The following is an 18,155-nucleotide window of genomic DNA, read 5'->3' as shown; positions in this document are numbered from 1 at the left end:
TACTCAGCGTCACTAATAAACAGGGAAATAAAAATTAGAATTATAATCAGATATCACTTTTGTGTCTGACTCTTTGCAACCCCATGGACTATAGCCCACCAGGCTCCTGTGCCCATGGGATTCTCCAGATAAGAACACTGGAGTGGGTTGCCATTTCCTTCTCCATTATACCCATTAGGACAGCTATCATAAAAAACTAACAAACTAAAACAGAGAACAGTATCGGTAAGGATGTGAAGAAACTGGAACACTTGTGCATTGCTGATGGGAACGTAAAATGACGCAGCTGCTGTGGAAATGAGTTTAGCGGTTCCTCAAAAAGAATGACATTATGGTTCTGCAATTCTACTTCTGGGTTTATTGCCCGGAGATTTGAAAGCATGGACTTGAACAGACACGCATACATGTGTGTTCACAGCAGTGTTATTCACAATAGCAAAAGGTGTAGGAGAGCAGGATTTTCCACCCCAAAATACATCTTTTGGGCATATTAATTATTTGGTTATTTTATAAGAAACAGCAGACATTTGGGAAACTCTGAAAACCAAGTAGGAGTCACCTTCTGGTAAGGAATATGGACATTTCTAAGGGAAATCTCCATTTGTAAGGCATCTTCCTCCCTGTACCAGGAACAGGGGGATGACCAAATCTCTAGAAACTTCTACCATCAGGGAGACAGGACTTCAACTGAAAACAGATGCAGGAGGGCAGCTGGTGGGGATGCTGCACAGGCCAGTCATCCTCAGTGGCAGGCGAGGGCACAAACACTCTGGTGTACCTTTGGAAGGGGTGTAAGGACGGCTCCTTCAGGATGGATGGGACGAGTTCTGGGTCCCCTGTGGTTCTGAAAGCATGAGTCCATGCAGCCCTCCTGTTCACAGCCAGTGAGTCTTTGCTGGTCACACCCAGCCTGAGCTGTTGTGAAACTCTTCCTGGTGCAAGAACATCTGTGGGCATATCCAGTCCTTGCAGAAAGCGCAATCTGTCCAAATCCACACCCTATCTGTGTCTCCTGGGACATATGGCGTCCATGTGCTCCATCATACATGGTGAGAGATGGGCTGGGGGCTTCCTGTAGCTTCTTCCCAATGCTGGTCCACCTCAGCCTCTGGCCTGACTGCCTGTGGATGCTGCTGACCCACAGGCTGGGTTGCTTCTCAGAAGGGTGACCACAGAGCAGTTTCTCTCTGCGTCACCACCAGACAGGCCTCTGTCTGCCCAGAGCCCTTGGCCATCTCAGCTTAGATGCTGCCTGCCTACAGGGCCTCCTAGGCCCTGCTCTGTGCCCTCAACTGCAGCCCAAGCCTGGGGCAGCAGTTGGCCTGCAAGTCTCCTCTGGGTCTATGGCCAAATGGGAGGAGAGAAAATGTATCTCATGAAGCTTCCCTGGTCCCCACCCTCAGTGGAGCAGGATAGAGGGACAGCTTGGCATCCCACTTGGCACCCCTGGGTCCAAGGTGGAGAGGGCAAAAGCCCTCCAAGACCCCTGCTTCCGTAACTTGGTGATGAGCAGGACACATGCCAGAACAACCCAGTAGCCCTGTGGTTTCTGCACAGTGGTCCCCAAACGCAGCTTTCCCACTCAGCTCTTACAGGCTTCCTGCTCCCAGGACACTAGATGTCCCAGACTTAGGGCTCGGGGTCTGATGCCTGGACCCCGCTACTTGCTGTGTGTTCTGTAGCAATAGTGTCTGCTGGGCACCACTGGCAGGTTTGAAAGGGCTTTCTTGTGTCAGTGGGTGGCGGGAGATTTGCTGTTACTGACAGGGACGTGACACCCTTGCACAGATAGCCTGACACCTCGGAGATGGTCAGTCACTGGGTGCTGTCCGTCCACCAAAGCATGTTGGGCTCGGAAAAGCAAAGCCCTGCCTGTCTGCCTTTTGGGTTAGGCAGAATGGGCTTCACTCTCGGGCTGGGGGGAGAGGGGGGATCTGGGACGCTGGCAGGTAAACCAGGGCTGCTGAGACAGCAGACCATCCAGGTCTCTGGGGGCCTGGCTTCACCCCTCAACCCTGGAACCTGCGGGCGGATGTGCCCTCCTGGATAGAGTCCTGGGAGGTCCAGTCTCCCCCAGCTGCCCACTTCTTTCTGCCTTTGGTTTGTGGGAAGGCCTGTGGTTTGGGGCACGTGGGACAACCCAGCTGGCTGGGTTTGAGCTAGTTCTCAGTTCAAAGGTGTCCTCCCTGGGCCTGGGGTGGCCTGCAGGGGAGGAGAGGGAGGGCAGGGTGCAGGGGCAGTGGCAGTGGCACCGGGATGGCCGCCACCAGGTCCAACGGGTAGCGAGCGGGTTCTTCCTGCACCATGCTGCTCTTCCCAGGATGTGCTGGGGATGGCCGATGGGGTTTCTTAACTTTCAAAATGCCTCGACATCCAGATTTACACCAGTGACACCAAAATGAACACCGCACACTGTGGTTCTGCTCCTGCTCGACTCTTGCCAACAGCTCTGCTGAGAAGAGCAGAGGTCAGCAGGCGTGCATCACATGTCCAAGAAACCGGAATAGCTCACAAAACTGTTTCACAAAAGCTTTATTGGTGGTCAGGTCTACAGCGGTCGTCTCATTGTACAAACAACTCATAGGTGAGTGCAGTGCTTCCAGTACAAGTCATATAAAACTGTGGGACACATTGCAGGAATAGTGCACTTGATAAAAAAATAAATTACACTTTAAAAGCTACTTCAAAGCTTTATACATATAAAAAGTAAACACAAAATAGTTAGTGAGGTCCTCGTAACCGTCTATCATATCCACACAGGAAGATTAAAGAGCAGAGGTCTGCGCCCAAACGCTTTTCTGATGAATAAAAACCCTGGACGGGGACTGAATCATTGTCTCCATCAATGTGATAAAGTGACTCGTGGATCCCATCTCTCAGAGCTGGAGACAATCACAGCTCTGCCAGCATGGGAATTCAGCAGAGTTCAGGGCAAATTTAAATGAACCAAACAAAATTCCTCATCCTGCAGGCTAACACAGGAAAAGCTCCCACCATTTTTCTCAACATTCAGGAACCATCGGTTTACATTTTTGAGAGGAATAAGAGCAAATAATATGGAATGTGTATTATGCGTTAGAAGATTCCAGGTTTCTAAGCAACCAAAACGTTGAGGGCACGATGGACCAGAACTGGGAGCCCTCCCAGCCTCTCAGGGATGGGAGCCCAGGACTGTTTTGTCCACATGGGAGCAAGGATGTCAACGGAGAAATGCCAGGACCTCCAGGGACAGAGCACCTGCGGAGCCCGTCTGAACACCCGCTGGCTCCCGGGAACCATCTGCCGGAGACTGCCAGGAAGAGGTCTCTGCCTGCAGCCAAGCCGGGGCACTCACCTTCATCTACACCACGCACACTCGGGCGGCAGGGGGCAGCCGAGTCTTCACCACCTCCGCCCCTCACTTTCTGCCTGCTGTCCTTACCCTCAATGAGAAGCTGAGAATTTGGCTTCTCAAGAGCCTGACTTACAGAAAAACAAGAGAACTTCCCTCTGTGTAAATGACTGCCAAATAATCTGCTCTGAGGGGGTTTCTGCTGTGACTTGTCAAGGTCTGCAGGGGCTTGTCCAAGGGGAGACAGAGGCAGTGCTGGCCAGAAATGAGATGCATGAGGAATAAGCAGTCAGGAAGCAGGGGGCACCCTGGGGCTTTCACCCTCCAGTGTCCACAGAACATCTGTGACCGCACAAGTAGATACAGGTAAAGACCTTCTCCAGGGGATCTTCCCGACCCAGGGATTGAACCCAGGTCTCCCGCACTGTAGACAGACGCTTCACCGTCTGAGCCACCAGGGAAGTCCTTAGGAGACTATAAGACATGTTTAATAAAAAATTTCTCAAAACAACATCAATATTTTAGGAAAGCACCTAAGGATATTTCTAAATTTATCAAGATCAAAGGAATCTAATCATTCCTTTGTTCAGCAGGGTTTCCACAAGGGCAGGAATGCAATAACAATGAGCCCTTCCTGTGCACACAGATGCTATGACCTTTTAAGGTCCTGAGAAACAGGATTTCATGCGCTACTTCACAAGTTCTCAAGAAGAGTCTGGGGGAGAAAACTGAAACCTACCAACCTGACTTTAAATCCACCCACACACCCAGGCCAGCTCTCCATTCCCCCACCTTCTCTGAGGGCCAGGACGTGAGCTGATCAACATCTTAGCTCTTAACACTGACAACCGCCACCCTCAGGTGGTAGGAGACGAGGGGCTCGGCACTAACTGAACTCTGCAAATCACCAGAAATTGCAGATCCTCACAGACCAACCAGGCAATGGCAAGAGGACAAAAATAGCTCCCACTCACCCACCCTGAGCCCCCTAAACCTGCTCAGAGCCACAAGCACCATCATCCTAGCTCCTAAGGAGTCACCAGAGCGAAAACTGGAAAGAAAGTGACACAGAACTGAGCCTCTGGTTCAAGCAGGCTTCTGTTACTTCCACCAAACAGGTCTATCAGCTCAGCTATGAACCCTCTCCAAGCACCCTCCAAGGCAGGGCTGCCAACCGTGCTCCCACACACTGTCATTCCTGCTCTTTCCAGACACGTGCTCCTTAACTCCTGACGGCGTGAGACACGGCCAGTACTCTCTGCAGCTACACAGGACTAATGCCGAGGAGACTCTAGATATAGCAAAGCTTCCCACCCGACCAGTCAGCAGCACATCACTTCACAGCCGCACTCAGTTGATGGGCTGGTTCCAATGCACAGGAAGATGCGAAGATCTTCCATCATCAGGAACTGTTCCTGAGGGCCAGCAGTCAGCAGGGCCACCTCAGCAGGATCCCCACTGCCCCCTGCCCAATTCAATATAACCACCTGCCCACTGGTCCATCCAGACTCCCCACACACTTGGCTCTCTGCCAGCATCCTGACTCACACCTGCTGCTCCTCCCCTTACCCCCCTGCCCCACGCCCCAGGCTCAGGTGAGCAGAGCAGGGTGACCCTTACAGTTGCCTGGGGATGGCAGACAGCAAAGGAGATGTATACTTGACAGGCATCTTTTCTGTCAGGGCTAATCCATATCAATTTCCATATTTACCACTCTTTGTCAGGACCTGAAACAAAATTTCCTTTTAGCTTGAGATTCAAATGCATTTTAAGAAAGTCTCCTCAGTACCAGAAGACACAAAGGTAATGGAATATTTTCAACAAACTAGTTCCAAAATCTAGAAAATGTCTCAGAGACCAGAAACACAACCTTAACGTTCTACCTGCAGGGTCGTCAGTGTGCTGAAAACACAATATCCAGTTCGGCACGTCCTGCGTCAAGTCCACAGTCTCAGCCTAAGGGCCACAGGAGGTAGCCAACAAGAAGGGCCAGCTCCCTTTCCTTCAGCAAAACTGTTTGGTGGGAAGTAGTTTCCAGCCTCTACAGGTCCCGGGAACAGCACAGGAAGAAAACCCTCTCCAGGCAGACACAAATGTGTGACTGCCTGAGGTCACCATGTTACAGGGAACCCACGACAGTCTAGACCAAGGAGTTTTAAACATCATGTTTTTTTATGGCGAACAGACATTAACACTCAATTAAGTTCTGGTTTCTGCGGGGCAGGAAACCAAAACCAAATTCCAGGAGGTATACTTTAACATCAGCCCTTGATAACAGGGATTAACTTCCCAACATGGTTTCCAGATCACCCTCATTCCCCACGGCAAATGAAGTTTACTTTACACATTCCAAAGTTTTAAAGCTAAAAGAGTATTTTTCTGGGTGTTGAAATTCTTTTCTCTATTTTCTATAATGAGCATATAACACCTTAACAACCAGAACTTTCTGTACAGATGGAAAGTAATGAGGAAATTAGAAAGAACCCCTTTAAACTAACACAAAACCCTAACATTCTCTCAATACCTGCATTTAGTTTCAGATGTGAATCCCCCTAACCCAATTCCCTATTTCTATCCTGGTATTTTTTCCTTCAGTTTATAAAATCTAAGTTTATTCAGCTTACATTAAAAAGAAATAGAGCCTTTATCCAAAGAGGTGCCCAGAAACTACTGTGCTCTCCTTCAGTCCCCAAGTCAACATGGCCTTCAGCCCCATGTGGCCCAGGAAGAAGTGTGGGTGCCTGGAGGAAATGCCTCAGGGTCTCTGCAACCCTCCCCACCCCTTCCAGACCAAAAAGTGACAGGTGTGTGAGGGCCATGTAGACATGCTTCCTGAAGGGAGGCTGGGCTGAAAGCACATGCCAGGCAACTGACTTTTCTGTAGTTCTTCTCAAGGTCTATCTTACCTCGACGTAAACTTCAAGTGTTAAGACAGCCAGTCCAGCAAAAAGTCAAAAGTATGGGAAGCATCTGAAAGTCCTCTGTATTCTAAAAACTTCTCTTTAGTAGTCATTAATCTATCTAAATCCCCGATTTCCAGGCAATGCACAGAAAGGTACAATTTCTCTAGCAGGCATTCAAGGACACTCACCCTGATACCAGCGAGAGAAGTAACCTTTGCCAGGCGGATGATGACCACCAGGGACAGCCCACCCAAGGGGGCGTTGTGAATAGTCACATCCACTAGGTGGAGCCAAGAGCTTGGAGGAAACCACAGGGAAAGGCATTCCCACCGTTAGGAATTCACAACTTCAACAGAATCAGGGAAAGTAAAAGACTGTATTGCGTCACTTGGGCAAAAGTGTAGTGTAATTAGCCCTTCCAGTTGGACGGAAATATAGCTGCTTTTTCACGGAACTGAAGTCTAAACCAGGTGAGCTTTTCACCCACTAGTGCAGAACTGGCTCCAGCAGAAGTGGACTCTGGGATGGACGGCTGGGGGCCCGGCCTTGGGTCACAGGCACAGAGCGGCCATCCCTCAGAGCTCAGTCGTCAGCAAACACTTCTGCTTCAAGGCGGCTTCTCCAGCTGAGGCTGGAGCAGAGCTGACAGGAAGAAAGAAAGTGTTATTCAGTTTTTGGAAAATGAAAAGACAACCCTCCCACAAGAGAGCAACATGCATCTCCCCACCAGTGCCCCATAGAGCAAGGGGAAGTGCCTTGTAAACCTAATTCAGCAGTTTCACACGAGGTCATTTTCTAGATAACCAATGCTTTTTTCATCTTGAAATGGACTCTAAAAGACACTGATTTCCCCTACTTCCTTGAATAAAATACACTGAACAGACACCTAGTTTCGTGCTGAGTCAGGGCTATTACTAGAACACGGACGACATGGACAACGTGGTGAGCAGGATGGCCATATGCTCAGGAAGCAGCAGGGAAGGGGGTCCTGTGCTCACGGCCCAGTGCCCACAGCCGGGTCTGAGCTCCGGGACACCTCCTCTGCTTGATGGAGCTAAAGGAAGAGTAAAAGTACTTGGTCTTTGGGACTTCCCTGGGGGTCCAGTGATTAAAACTCTGCACTTCCAATGCAGGGGATACAGGTTTAACTCCTGGCTGGGGAACTAAGATCCTTCTCACTATGTGGTACGGCCAATAAATAAATATTTTTTTAAAGTGCGTGGGCTCTGCCTGAGGTGAAGAGCATGGATGGAGGTGCAGAGATGTAACAGCACCTACTTCAGTTTCACAAAAACTGAAAACAATATCAAAGTAGCAAGGACAGAGATTAATGTCAGAAGCACTAGCAAGTCATATAAATGAAAAAGCAGTCAGTAGTCACTTGAACCCCCTTCTCCATTTCTACCCAACAGAGACAACACTGCCAGCTGGTTTCTCCTGGTGTTTCCCTTCATGTTTTGGATCTCGGCTTCTCAAAGTGTGGTCCCTGGAACTTGTCATAAATACAAGTTCGCAGGCCTTGCTTCAGGCTCCCTGAACCAGAGACTCAGGGCAGCCCAGTGCCTGCGCTCTAAGCTGCCCTCTAAGCTGCCCTCTGGTGCTGCTATCTATGGCGTCCTGACTGCCCTGAGGCATGTGGTTCCACAATGACACCCTGCCCCAAGGTCCTCCCTTCCTATCTTTTCAACACAGTTTTGGAACAATTGTGATCATGTTAACATTCAAAGCTTGCTATGATTACATAAACATTTTCACAGCTCAGTCTAAGTGTGTTGTATTTCCTCCCTTAGGTAATCTGTTTTCCCTGGACTGAGTAACTGCCTTGTTTTTCACCGTAACTGCTTGCTCAGTGTCCAATACTTGGTTTCCAACAATTTATCCTTAACCTTGCAAACACACCATGGTTCTGTTCTCATGGGATTTTTCCTTAATTTAGGGGTGGGCAATTCTGTGTTTTGTCATTTTCCCTTGGCAACATCCTTCCTGGAATGCTACGTCCTCTTCAAATCTGCACAGGATCCCTTCTAGGCCTGCCTCACTTTCCTCCTGGTAAATTCCTGCACCTGTTTCCTGGGTCCCATGGTTTCTTTCTGGGATAGTCATCCTGGTTTTCTTTTTTTTAAACCTTCTATTTATTTTCAAATTTTAAACTTTTTATTTTGTATTGGGGTATAGCCAATTATAATCACTCTACTTTGATGGAACACATCCTCCAGTTAAGTAGCTTCCTGACAAAAGCCACCTCAGAAGCATATATTTTAGAGGAATTCTATGTTTTTAAATTTCTCTTTTTTTTTTTTTCGGTTATGTCATGTGGCATGTGGGAGAGCTTAGCTCCCTGACCAGGGACTGAACTCAGGCCCTGGCAGTGAAAGCACTGAGGCCTAACCACTGAACCACCAGGGAACTCCTGAAAATGTCATTTTAATCTCACACTGCATTGACAGTTTGGGTATAAAATACGAGATGGAAACGATTCTTCTCCAGATTCTGCAGGCACTGCTCTATTTATTATCTCCTAGCTTCAGTAAAGTCTGCTATCGTCTGATTACCAGTCCTTTTTAAGTACTCTTCTCCTGCCCTCTCTGAAGACCTACATCCTCTCTTAAATCTGATATTCTGAAACGTCATCATGTTCCGTGGTGTCTTCTATTTTCATTGTGTTACTGGATACTGACTGAACTCCTTTAATCTAAAACTCAATACTTATGTTCTGGAAAAATCTTGGTTCTTTTTTATATCTCTGTCACTTTTATTTACTCTGTTTCTTTCTTTCAGCTCCCCAGTGACTCACATATTGGACTTCCTAGACCAATCCTCGAATTTTCTCTTCTGTCCCAATCTCCAGCTCTTTATTCTACTCTTTTGGAGATTTCCTGAATCTTATCTTCCATGCATTCTTTGGATCTTATTTTTAACTTGGTTAATAATTTCTGGGAATACTTTCTTCTTTCCTGTTCCTCTTCTTTTTTAATCTCCTGCTATTGTTGAGTGGATACAGTATCTTCTTTCTCACACTATCATTTTACAAAATTTTTGATACTCACATTCCTTTATTTCCTCCTTGTTGCCTTTTCAAGCTGAACTGCTTTGGTCTTTCCTCACATACCTGATAATCTTTGGCTCTCTTCATATTTAAGAGGGAAGCAGTCTGTTCACACTTGAGCATGAAGCACTGGAATGCTGTCTGGAAACTGTATGTGTGGGCAAAACCCATTAACTACAGGCTTCCAAGATGAGTTATTAGGCAGATTTCCTGGGATCCACAAGTATCAGTCTCTCTGAGTCAGTCAGGTTCTCTAGAGTATAAGCCTCTGAAGCAACTTCTCATCTGAGACTTTCACATGTGACCCACAGCATTCTGGAAGCTGGAAACTGAACGACAATTGGGGGTTTCACACCTTGGCATGCAGGCACTGAGTTAACCTCTGTATTCAGCTCTTCGGGGCCTTCCTCCCAACAGGGTCCCCAAATCCACGGCCTCGCCTGCTCAGCTCCTCCAGAGGTAAGCCTCCAGAATGAGGGCAGTGTCAGCAGCGTGGGGAGGGGGAGCTCTAAATGGGTCTAGATGCTTTCCACCAAGTCTCCGGTTCTCAGCTCCACCTGGACCATCTTCATGATATCTGGTCCCTCTACCTCCTGAGACTTGCCTCAGAGCTACGGTGAGAATGTGCTTCTTACTTTTCCAGTTTCCATTCCCTCCCTATTTCAGGCTTAGACCTCAGTTTTCTCCTGTCAATCGATTTACCACTCCTCTGTCATTTCACTGCTCCCCAAACTTACTCGTTCTCTCCACTGCCATTGTCTCCTCTCCTAAGCCTTTAAAATAAGATTTACATAGCGCAAGATGCAACGCCAGCACCATTCTTTTGAACACGTTACTAATTGTAACATTCACATGCTGAAGTGCACAAAGCAGCAGGAGTTTGAAGAATATTTGTAGTGTAGTTTCACACACTAGCCACACCTGTATCATCAGCACACAGATCAGGAAACAGAACATCACTAGGGCTCTGAAACTAGCTACCTCGAGAGGAATCACTGCTTGGTTCCTCGAGAGCTGGGCCTCTTTCTGGACTTTACTTTGCTCATCATTATTGTGGTATAGACACTATAAGACGACCCCCAGTGACCCAAACTTCCTGGCACTCTTACGTGACTTCCTCCCCTGAGCATTGCAGGCCCCGTGATTTAACCAACAGACTGGAGCAAAAGTAACTGGTTCTCACCCCTGGGTTTACAGCACAGATGGGGACTTTTGGGTGGCGGGCAAGTGTCCCAGTGCCTTCCTGGTTTGCTGGCTCTGCTGAAAGAAAGGCTCCACGGCAAGTCCTGAGGGTAGCCTTTGGCTTCAAGTCAGCTAAAAATGGAGGCCCTTGGCCTGCAGCCCCTCAGGAACTGAATCCTGTCAGCAGAGCCTCCTCCACCTGATCCTTTAGCTGAGAGCCCAGCTCTGGTCAACTCCCCGACTGGCACTTGGGAGAGTCTCTACAGCAGAGGACACAGCTAAGTTGTATCCAGACTTCTGACCCACAGGGATGAGGTTACAGAAACCTGAGCTGTTTCAAGTTGCTAAATGTGTGGTAATCTGTTACACACAATAAATACTTAACATAACTCAGTATAAGCAACTCATTAGTGTTTCTCTGCCACAGTTTGTTAGTTTTCACTGCTCTAGTCTAGTATTTATCTAGTTGACTGCTAATGGGTTTTTTTTTAAGTTTTCAATTTTGACTATGATTAATACAGTTGCTATAAACATTTCTGTACATACCTTTAATGGATGTATATTTGTATTTCTATTGAGCATGCACATAAAAGTATTTTCAGCTTTCATAGATACTGCCAAATCTATGTGCAACACAGTTATTTAAATTTAGAGTTTCTGTTGCCCTATGACTTCATCTCTACTTGGTATTACATGTCTCTTTCACTTGAGCCATTTTAGGTGTATGGAGTGGTATCACAGTGGCTTGAATTTGTATTTCTTAATGACTTGTCAAGATGTACATTATCTAATGATTTATTGGCCATCTGGATATCCTTCTTGTGAACTGCTTTTCAACTCTTTTGCCAATTTTTCTATTGAGCTGCATTTTTCTTGTTGATTCACAAGAGCTCTTTATATATTCTGGATCAGTCCTTTGTGAGAGAGACAGTCAGAGAGAGGGGGAAGTGGCAGCTGTCTTCTCTACTGTGTGGCTTCTTTTTTGAGTGCTTGAAATTGTATCTGTTGATAAATAGAAGCTTTTTTGATACAATCCAAGTTGTCAGTTTTTCCTGAATGAGTACAGCATTTTACGACTTGTTTAAAAAATCTTTGCTTATTTCAGACATTTCTCCAAAGAAGACATACAGATGGCTAACAAACACATGAAAAGATGCTCAACATCACTCATTATTAGAGAAATGCAAATCAAGACCACAATGAGGTACCATTTCACACCAGTCAGAATGGCTTCGATCCAAAAGTCTACAAGCAATAAATGCTGGAGAGGATGTGGAGAAAAGGGAACCCTCTTACACTGTTGGTGGGAATGCAAACTAGTACAGCCACTATGGAAAACAGTGTGGAGATTCCTTAAAAAATTGCAAATAGAACTGCCTTATGACCCAGCAATCCCACTGCTGGGCATACACACTGAGGAAACCAGAATTGAAAGAGACACATGTACCCCAATGTTCATTGCAGCACTGTTTATAATAGCCAGGACATGGAAACAACCTAGATGTCTATCAGCAGATGAATGGATAAGAAAGCTGTGGTACATATACACAATGGAGTATTACTCAGCCATTAAAAAGAATAAATTTGAATCAGTTCTAATGAGATGGATGAAATGGAGCCGATTATACAGAGTGAAGTAAGCCAGAAAGAAAAACACCAATACAGTATACTGACACATATATATGGAATTTAGAAAGATGGTAATGATGACCCTGTATGCGAGACAGCAAAAGAGACACAGATGTATTGAACAGACTTTTGGACTGTGAGCGAGAGGGAGAGGGTGGGATGATTTGGGAGAATGGCATTGAAACATGTATACTATCATGTAAGAAACAAAGTGCCAATCTATGTTCAATACAAGATACAGGATGCTTGGGGCTGGTGCATAGGGATGATCCAGAGAGATGATATGGGGTGGGAGGTGGGAGGGGGATTCAGGATTGGGAGCTTGTATACACCCGTGGTGGATTCATGTCAATGTATGGCAAAACCAATACAGTATTGTAAAGTAAAATAAAGTAAGAATACAATTTTAAAAATAAATAAAGAAAAGAAAAAAAAATCTTTGCTTATTTCAAGGCCCCAAGGATATGTACTTATATTTTTTGCTAAAACCTTTATTTATGGACATTTCAGATTTTCAGTGCACTTACAATAAATTTTGGTGTGCAGTATGAGGTTGGGTCAAGATTAATTTTTTCCCACAAGGATATTTAACTTGTCAGGCTGACTGACTGAGAGACCACTGTTTCCCTTCAGCACTGCACCATCATTTTTCATAAATCAGGGAACTGTATTTGTATGGGTTTGCTTCTGGACTCTAGTGTTTCACTGATTTACTGTCATGTTTTCCTCATTAAGATCCTAACATATTATACTAGCTTCAGGTGTACTATCTGTTATTTTTAATCTAACTCCTTATATGATTATTTGCTTTGGGAAGGAATGGAGACAAGGCCCTGATGTCATCTGTGACTTAACATTTGGAAATCTATAAGCACTCACATTTTACTGTGTAAACTCCATTACAGAGAATTATTACCTGGCTTTCTGCAGATAATCTCTACTTTAACAGTGGGTACTACTAGTCATACAAATTAGGGAAACAGGTCCCACATCCATCCTGTTCACAGCTCTCTTCAATGCCAGTTAGAAGTATGCCTGGTACCTAATATTCAATCAATATTTGTTGAGTAAACAATTATACTGAAAACTATAGAGGTAAGACAACAATTTTAAAATGAACTATGAATTTCTCTCAAATTAACCATCTCTAGTAACTTTTCCTTTATACTTAGGATTTTTTTTTTCTCTAAAGCATCTACTACAATTGATCTGCATTCTCAACACCAGGAAGATGCGAGAAACAGCAAACATACCCATGAAAAAGTCAGAGGTTTCATCACAGAGAAAGCTAACTTCTTTACTACATAAACATTTTTCACAAATCTACAAAAAAATAACTCTGCAAAAAAAATGGACAAAGAATATACACAGAAATGTCACTAGAGAAAAAAAGTTGTTCGGTTTCATTTAAGATACAAGGAAAGTGCTAATATTATAATAATAAACTTCCTTTTACTTTAAAAAAAAAAAAAAAAAAAAGAAATGAAGGCAAAATCTTTTGCAAAACAGGCACAGTCTTGCTCCTAACAAAAGCTGAAGAAGTACATGCTGAATAAAAGCTCTTCTGAGTTCAGTTTCTGTTTGTGGCAAGCAATATGCTAAAATGAGCTTGCAACAAGCAGGCTTCAGTGAAAGCTACACCAGAGCCCTCACCTTGGGAATCCCCTGTCCTACCCTTATCTGCACCTCTTCCTCTGTATTGATGGACAACATAACAGTAAAGCACGATAGGAAAAGACATAAATCAATTTTCAAAGAAATATAAAATTTTAAAGATAGACCTATTAACATCTTTATCTAATAAAGACTTCCAATTAAAAAAATAAGGTCTACTCCATAATTTTGTAGAAAATTGCTACTGACAAGAAAAAAGAAAAAACACTAATTAACAGAGGAAGAGATTTATTCAGTTTCAATTAAGTTTGGTTAAAGAATGGACATTATTGCTTTAAATACAATTAATTTTATTACTTCTTTCCTCTTAACAGATGCCTAAGAAGTGCAACTGAGAAATAACTCCTCACCTGGTCACGGCGTCCACCAAGAATGGCGCTGGGGGAGAGATGAGCTCTCTGCTGCCCAGCCCTTCCTTCCCAGTCAGGGAAAACTCATTTCCTGCAAGCCCATTAGGAAGGACAGTGCTCTGCTGAGAAAGACACACAACACATCTGAGAGGAGGTGATCACACCTCCCTGACAACCAGCACTTCAGCTCCAAGCCATCTTCTCCAATAATTATGGTAATGGGGAGGATGTTTATGATCACAGTTATTTTGTTTTTTTTGTTTCCTTTTATCATCCTTCGCATCAGATTTTTATTTTTATTTTTGTTAGCACCCTTACACATTTACAAACAGAAAAGTTAAATCACTAGTTTGAAGCCAGTAACTTTAATTAAAAGAGCTTTGATGATGACCCCAGGTTTTCAAGGAAAAGTAAGAACCTGGTACTGCTTCAGGCCTCATTCTGTAAGGGGAACAGAAAGAAAAATTCTAAATATCATTAACTTACTGGCACAATCCAACGGGGTGTGATCACTGACGTTGAAGACACCTGAAAAAAACGTGCATACACGTGTTATTTATTTTTAGGGAAGACCGAGTTTTTATAATTACACTCATAATGCTTTCTTCTGCTGTCAAATGCGTGGGTGGGGGTGGAATCCGAATGCTGCTACTGCTTTCAGGTCATTCACTAGGATTTCCCCAATCCTAGCGTTCCATTTAACATCTACTTTCTGAAATTTCATTTCAGTTCATTACAAATGATCACAGCCTTCTTGAACAGGGGCCTGTGACTAATTCAAATGAAACAGCAAAAAAGAAAGTACACAGAAAACAAACCTGTCTCTACACAGTCCATTTTCTAATTCTGCATGCAGCACACAGAGTAAAAACACCCACACTACTGACTCATAGGGCCTTTGTTACAGTCTTTCTAGATCTCACTTTTATGTGTAGAACAGTCATCTAATGAACTCCCAACTCTCCCTGTTTTATGGAAACTCAGACTGGCCCTTGCACTGGTGCCATTCTGATAAGAAAAAATTAATATAAGTCCAGGTCTTAGTAATTTAGGTAACTGCCAAAAGAATAAAAACACAAAATAAAGGGACTTCCCTTGGTGGTCCAGTGGCTAAGACTCCATGCTTCTAATGCAAGGGGCCCAGGTTCTATGCCTGGTCAGGAAACTAGATCCCACATGCCACAACTAAGACAAGGCACAGCCAAATTAATAAAAAATAAATATTTTTAAAATATATAAAATATGACTTTCCCACAAACATGAAGAAATGAACTTTTAACCATAGAAAATAAAAGAGAGAAAAGAAGTACAGTAAAAGTAAACAAAAAATGGTTTGGCAGAAAGAAGTCCTATAATAACAATAATTACAGTAAATATAAGTGGATTTAAACTCAATCAAAGCATAGAGACTTTCGAATAAGATGTAAATAAAAAACAAGATCCAACAAAATGCTGTTTACAACAGGTCCACTTAAAACAAACAGATCCAAAATAACTGAAAATAAATTAATAGAAAATTCGACTTAAGGCAATTCAAACTTCAAGCTACGTAGTCAAATTTTTATCAATCAAAAGGGAAATAAAGAGAGGAAAAAAGGGACAAAGAAGGGTGCTATAAAGTGTTAAAAGGAGCTCAAGAAAGTATAATTACAATCAACAAACATGCATCTATCTTCAAAATACACACAAAATTGAAAGATCCAACAATAGGTTAAGAAATGGATTAACCAATAATTGCAGACAGAGATACTAAACACACTCCCAAAACTGACAGAATATTTGAGAGAATCAGCAGAATGACTACTGAAAATAACTCAGCAAGTTTCCTAAACACAAAATCAACTTACAAATTCAATAGTAAAAAATTAAATACTATTCACAACATCAACAAAACTATAAAGCATTTAAGACTTAACCTAACAAAGAACAGAGAAGACTTGTAGAGGACATTACAGACTGTTCTCTGTTAAGTCCTAAATTCTTTAATGGGTAAAAAATCTTACTAGCAAAAAAACCATAAAGGGTCTGGAAACAACAAAAATAGGAAAACAAAAAATTTATATTGGGAGACTATAACTACATAACTTTTAGGAGAAACAGGAAATCTTGGATGAGAAAAACATACTCTTGGCCAAGAAGATAATCACAAACATATCAGTTCTTTCCTCAAGTTAATTTATGGATTTAATACAGTCATAATTGAAACTTCAAAGGCTTTCAAGGGAGTGAAACTTGACAAAGTTATTCTAAAAACCATCTGAAAGAACTAACAATCAAAACCAGCAAAATATCAGCATAATGATGCTGGACTGGCCTCATCACATATCAAAATCACTTAAAAAGCTCAATTTAGTAGAAGAGTATTACAGTTCTAATAACTATAAATTATAGGAAAGCTTATATGCAGAATCTAAAATGAATCATATTCTATATTTTTATTTAAAACAAAGAGAACATTTCAATTTGCAGGGAAGTAAAAATATACTAGTGATAGAAAATGCTTTTAATGAAATTCATTTTCATCACTGTATCACCCACCCACCTGCGAGAAAGCATAGTCACACAGTAAGTGTTCTGAGCTGGGCCCCAAGGATTCCTTCTTCAGCTTCAGGCTATCTTTTATTAGTCTTAGAAGTTACCTCTTTTATCTGGTTAAAGGATTATTGTGGCCCAATACTGCCAACATCCCTTATATTTTCTGTTTGTGCATCTGGTAAAGTCTCTTTATTGATATCAGCTGGTGGTTCCTGGCCCACATCTGAACCCCCGGGAGCGGTCAGAAATGCAGCTTCTCAGGCTCCACCCCACACACACCATGTCAGAAACTCTGAGGGTGGAGACCAGTGATCTGTGCTTTTTTTACGCTCTCCAGTGATGCGCACACACACACACCTGATACCACCTGTACTTCCAAGCCTTCAGGTGATGTCACAGCAGTCCCAGTACATGAGTCATTAGGCACTAAATGAGGCTTCTGTGTACCTTCCATCCCAACTAGTCTCCATGTCTCTGGAGGGAAGGGACTGTTTTTTATTTGTGTCATGCTCACAGTTGGGCATGGCTTAGCATGCACACACAGAACTTAACACAGTATCTCCCAAACTCAAATAAAGATCAATGTGTTTAATGTCAACCATTCTTATGATTCCATCTTTCTGTAAATGTTTTATTTTTCAATTAAAATTCTTTATTGTCTGAACTCTTTAGAAGCTGGTTTACCCCCACATGTTCCTCTCATGCTGTTTCATAGGATGAAAAGAGCTTCTCTGGTAGCTCAGCTGGTAAAGAACCCTCCTGTAATGTAGGAGACCCTGGTTCAATTCCTGGGTTGGCAGGATCCCCTGAAGGAGGGATAGGCTACCCACTTCAGTATTCTTGGGCTTCACTAGTAGCTCAGATAATTAAAGAATCCGCCTGCAATGTGGCAGACCCGGGTTCAATCCCTGGGTTGGGAAGATCCCTGGAGAAGGGAACGGCTACCCATTCCAATATTCTTGCCTGGAGAATTCCATGGATAGAGGAGCCTGGTAGGTTACAGTCTATGGGGTTGCAAAGAGTCAGACACAACTGAGGGACTTTCACTTTAGTTACAAATAGGTTCACAGTTAACACGTGGTTATGTAATGACACACAGATTCAAGTTGGCAGAACTTAGTATGGAAAAGCAATGCTACGTGGTTACTGAAATATAAATTCATGAAATGAAAAGTCTTACTAAATTATAGACAAGGTAAAAATTGGAATCTAGCAGGGACAATTTCAAACAGAAATACTTTTCCATCTTCCTGTTTTAAAGCATCTTTACCTGAGGTGTGGCTGTGTGGTCAAGGAGATTCTCAGTTAGAGACAACAGCAAGGCATCCAGTTCATCTGTAGCATCCTGTGGAAGACAAGATACACAGATGTCAAATGACCCATTAATCACCAGTTTTTCCCATATCCTTGCAGTGTATAATTTGGACCCATGCCTGGTTGGTGTTAATCTTAAAACAAATGGGGACATTCAGGAGCCATAGTTATCAGTGATTTCACTTGTGTTG

At 43.5% G+C, this 18,155-nt stretch overlaps 1 protein-coding gene across 5 annotated transcripts in view; it reads right to left on the bottom strand.

Annotated features, from left to right (window-relative positions):
• Window positions 1-2,517: 2,517 nt before the first annotated feature.
• Window positions 2,518-18,155, bottom strand: part of EPB41L5 (erythrocyte membrane protein band 4.1 like 5) — a 169,626-nt gene continuing 153,988 nt past the window's right edge. For 3 of the 5 annotated variants that reach the window (XM_004004756.6, XM_012140185.5, XM_012140167.4), the window contains exons 22-25: window positions 17,921-17,995; window positions 14,602-14,643; window positions 14,116-14,237; window positions 2,518-6,876 (exon numbers count right to left, since the gene is read on the bottom strand). In XM_004004756.6, coding sequence (XP_004004805.2) covers window positions 6,810-6,876; window positions 14,116-14,237; window positions 14,602-14,643; window positions 17,921-17,995 — 306 coding nt within the window. In that variant the 3' untranslated portion in view covers window positions 2,518-6,809. The remainder of the gene's footprint in view (window positions 6,877-14,115; window positions 14,238-14,601; window positions 14,644-17,920; window positions 17,996-18,155) is intronic. The other 2 variants (XM_012140176.5, XM_060411184.1) reach the window with 1 other exon arrangement.

This window comes from Ovis aries, chromosome 2, assembly GCF_016772045.2.
Source record: "Ovis aries strain OAR_USU_Benz2616 breed Rambouillet chromosome 2, ARS-UI_Ramb_v3.0, whole genome shotgun sequence".
NCBI classification, from domain to species: domain Eukaryota; kingdom Metazoa; phylum Chordata; class Mammalia; order Artiodactyla; family Bovidae; genus Ovis; species Ovis aries.
Note: the sequence above shows the minus strand (reverse complement) of the source record. Positions and strands in the feature narration are given on the sequence as shown.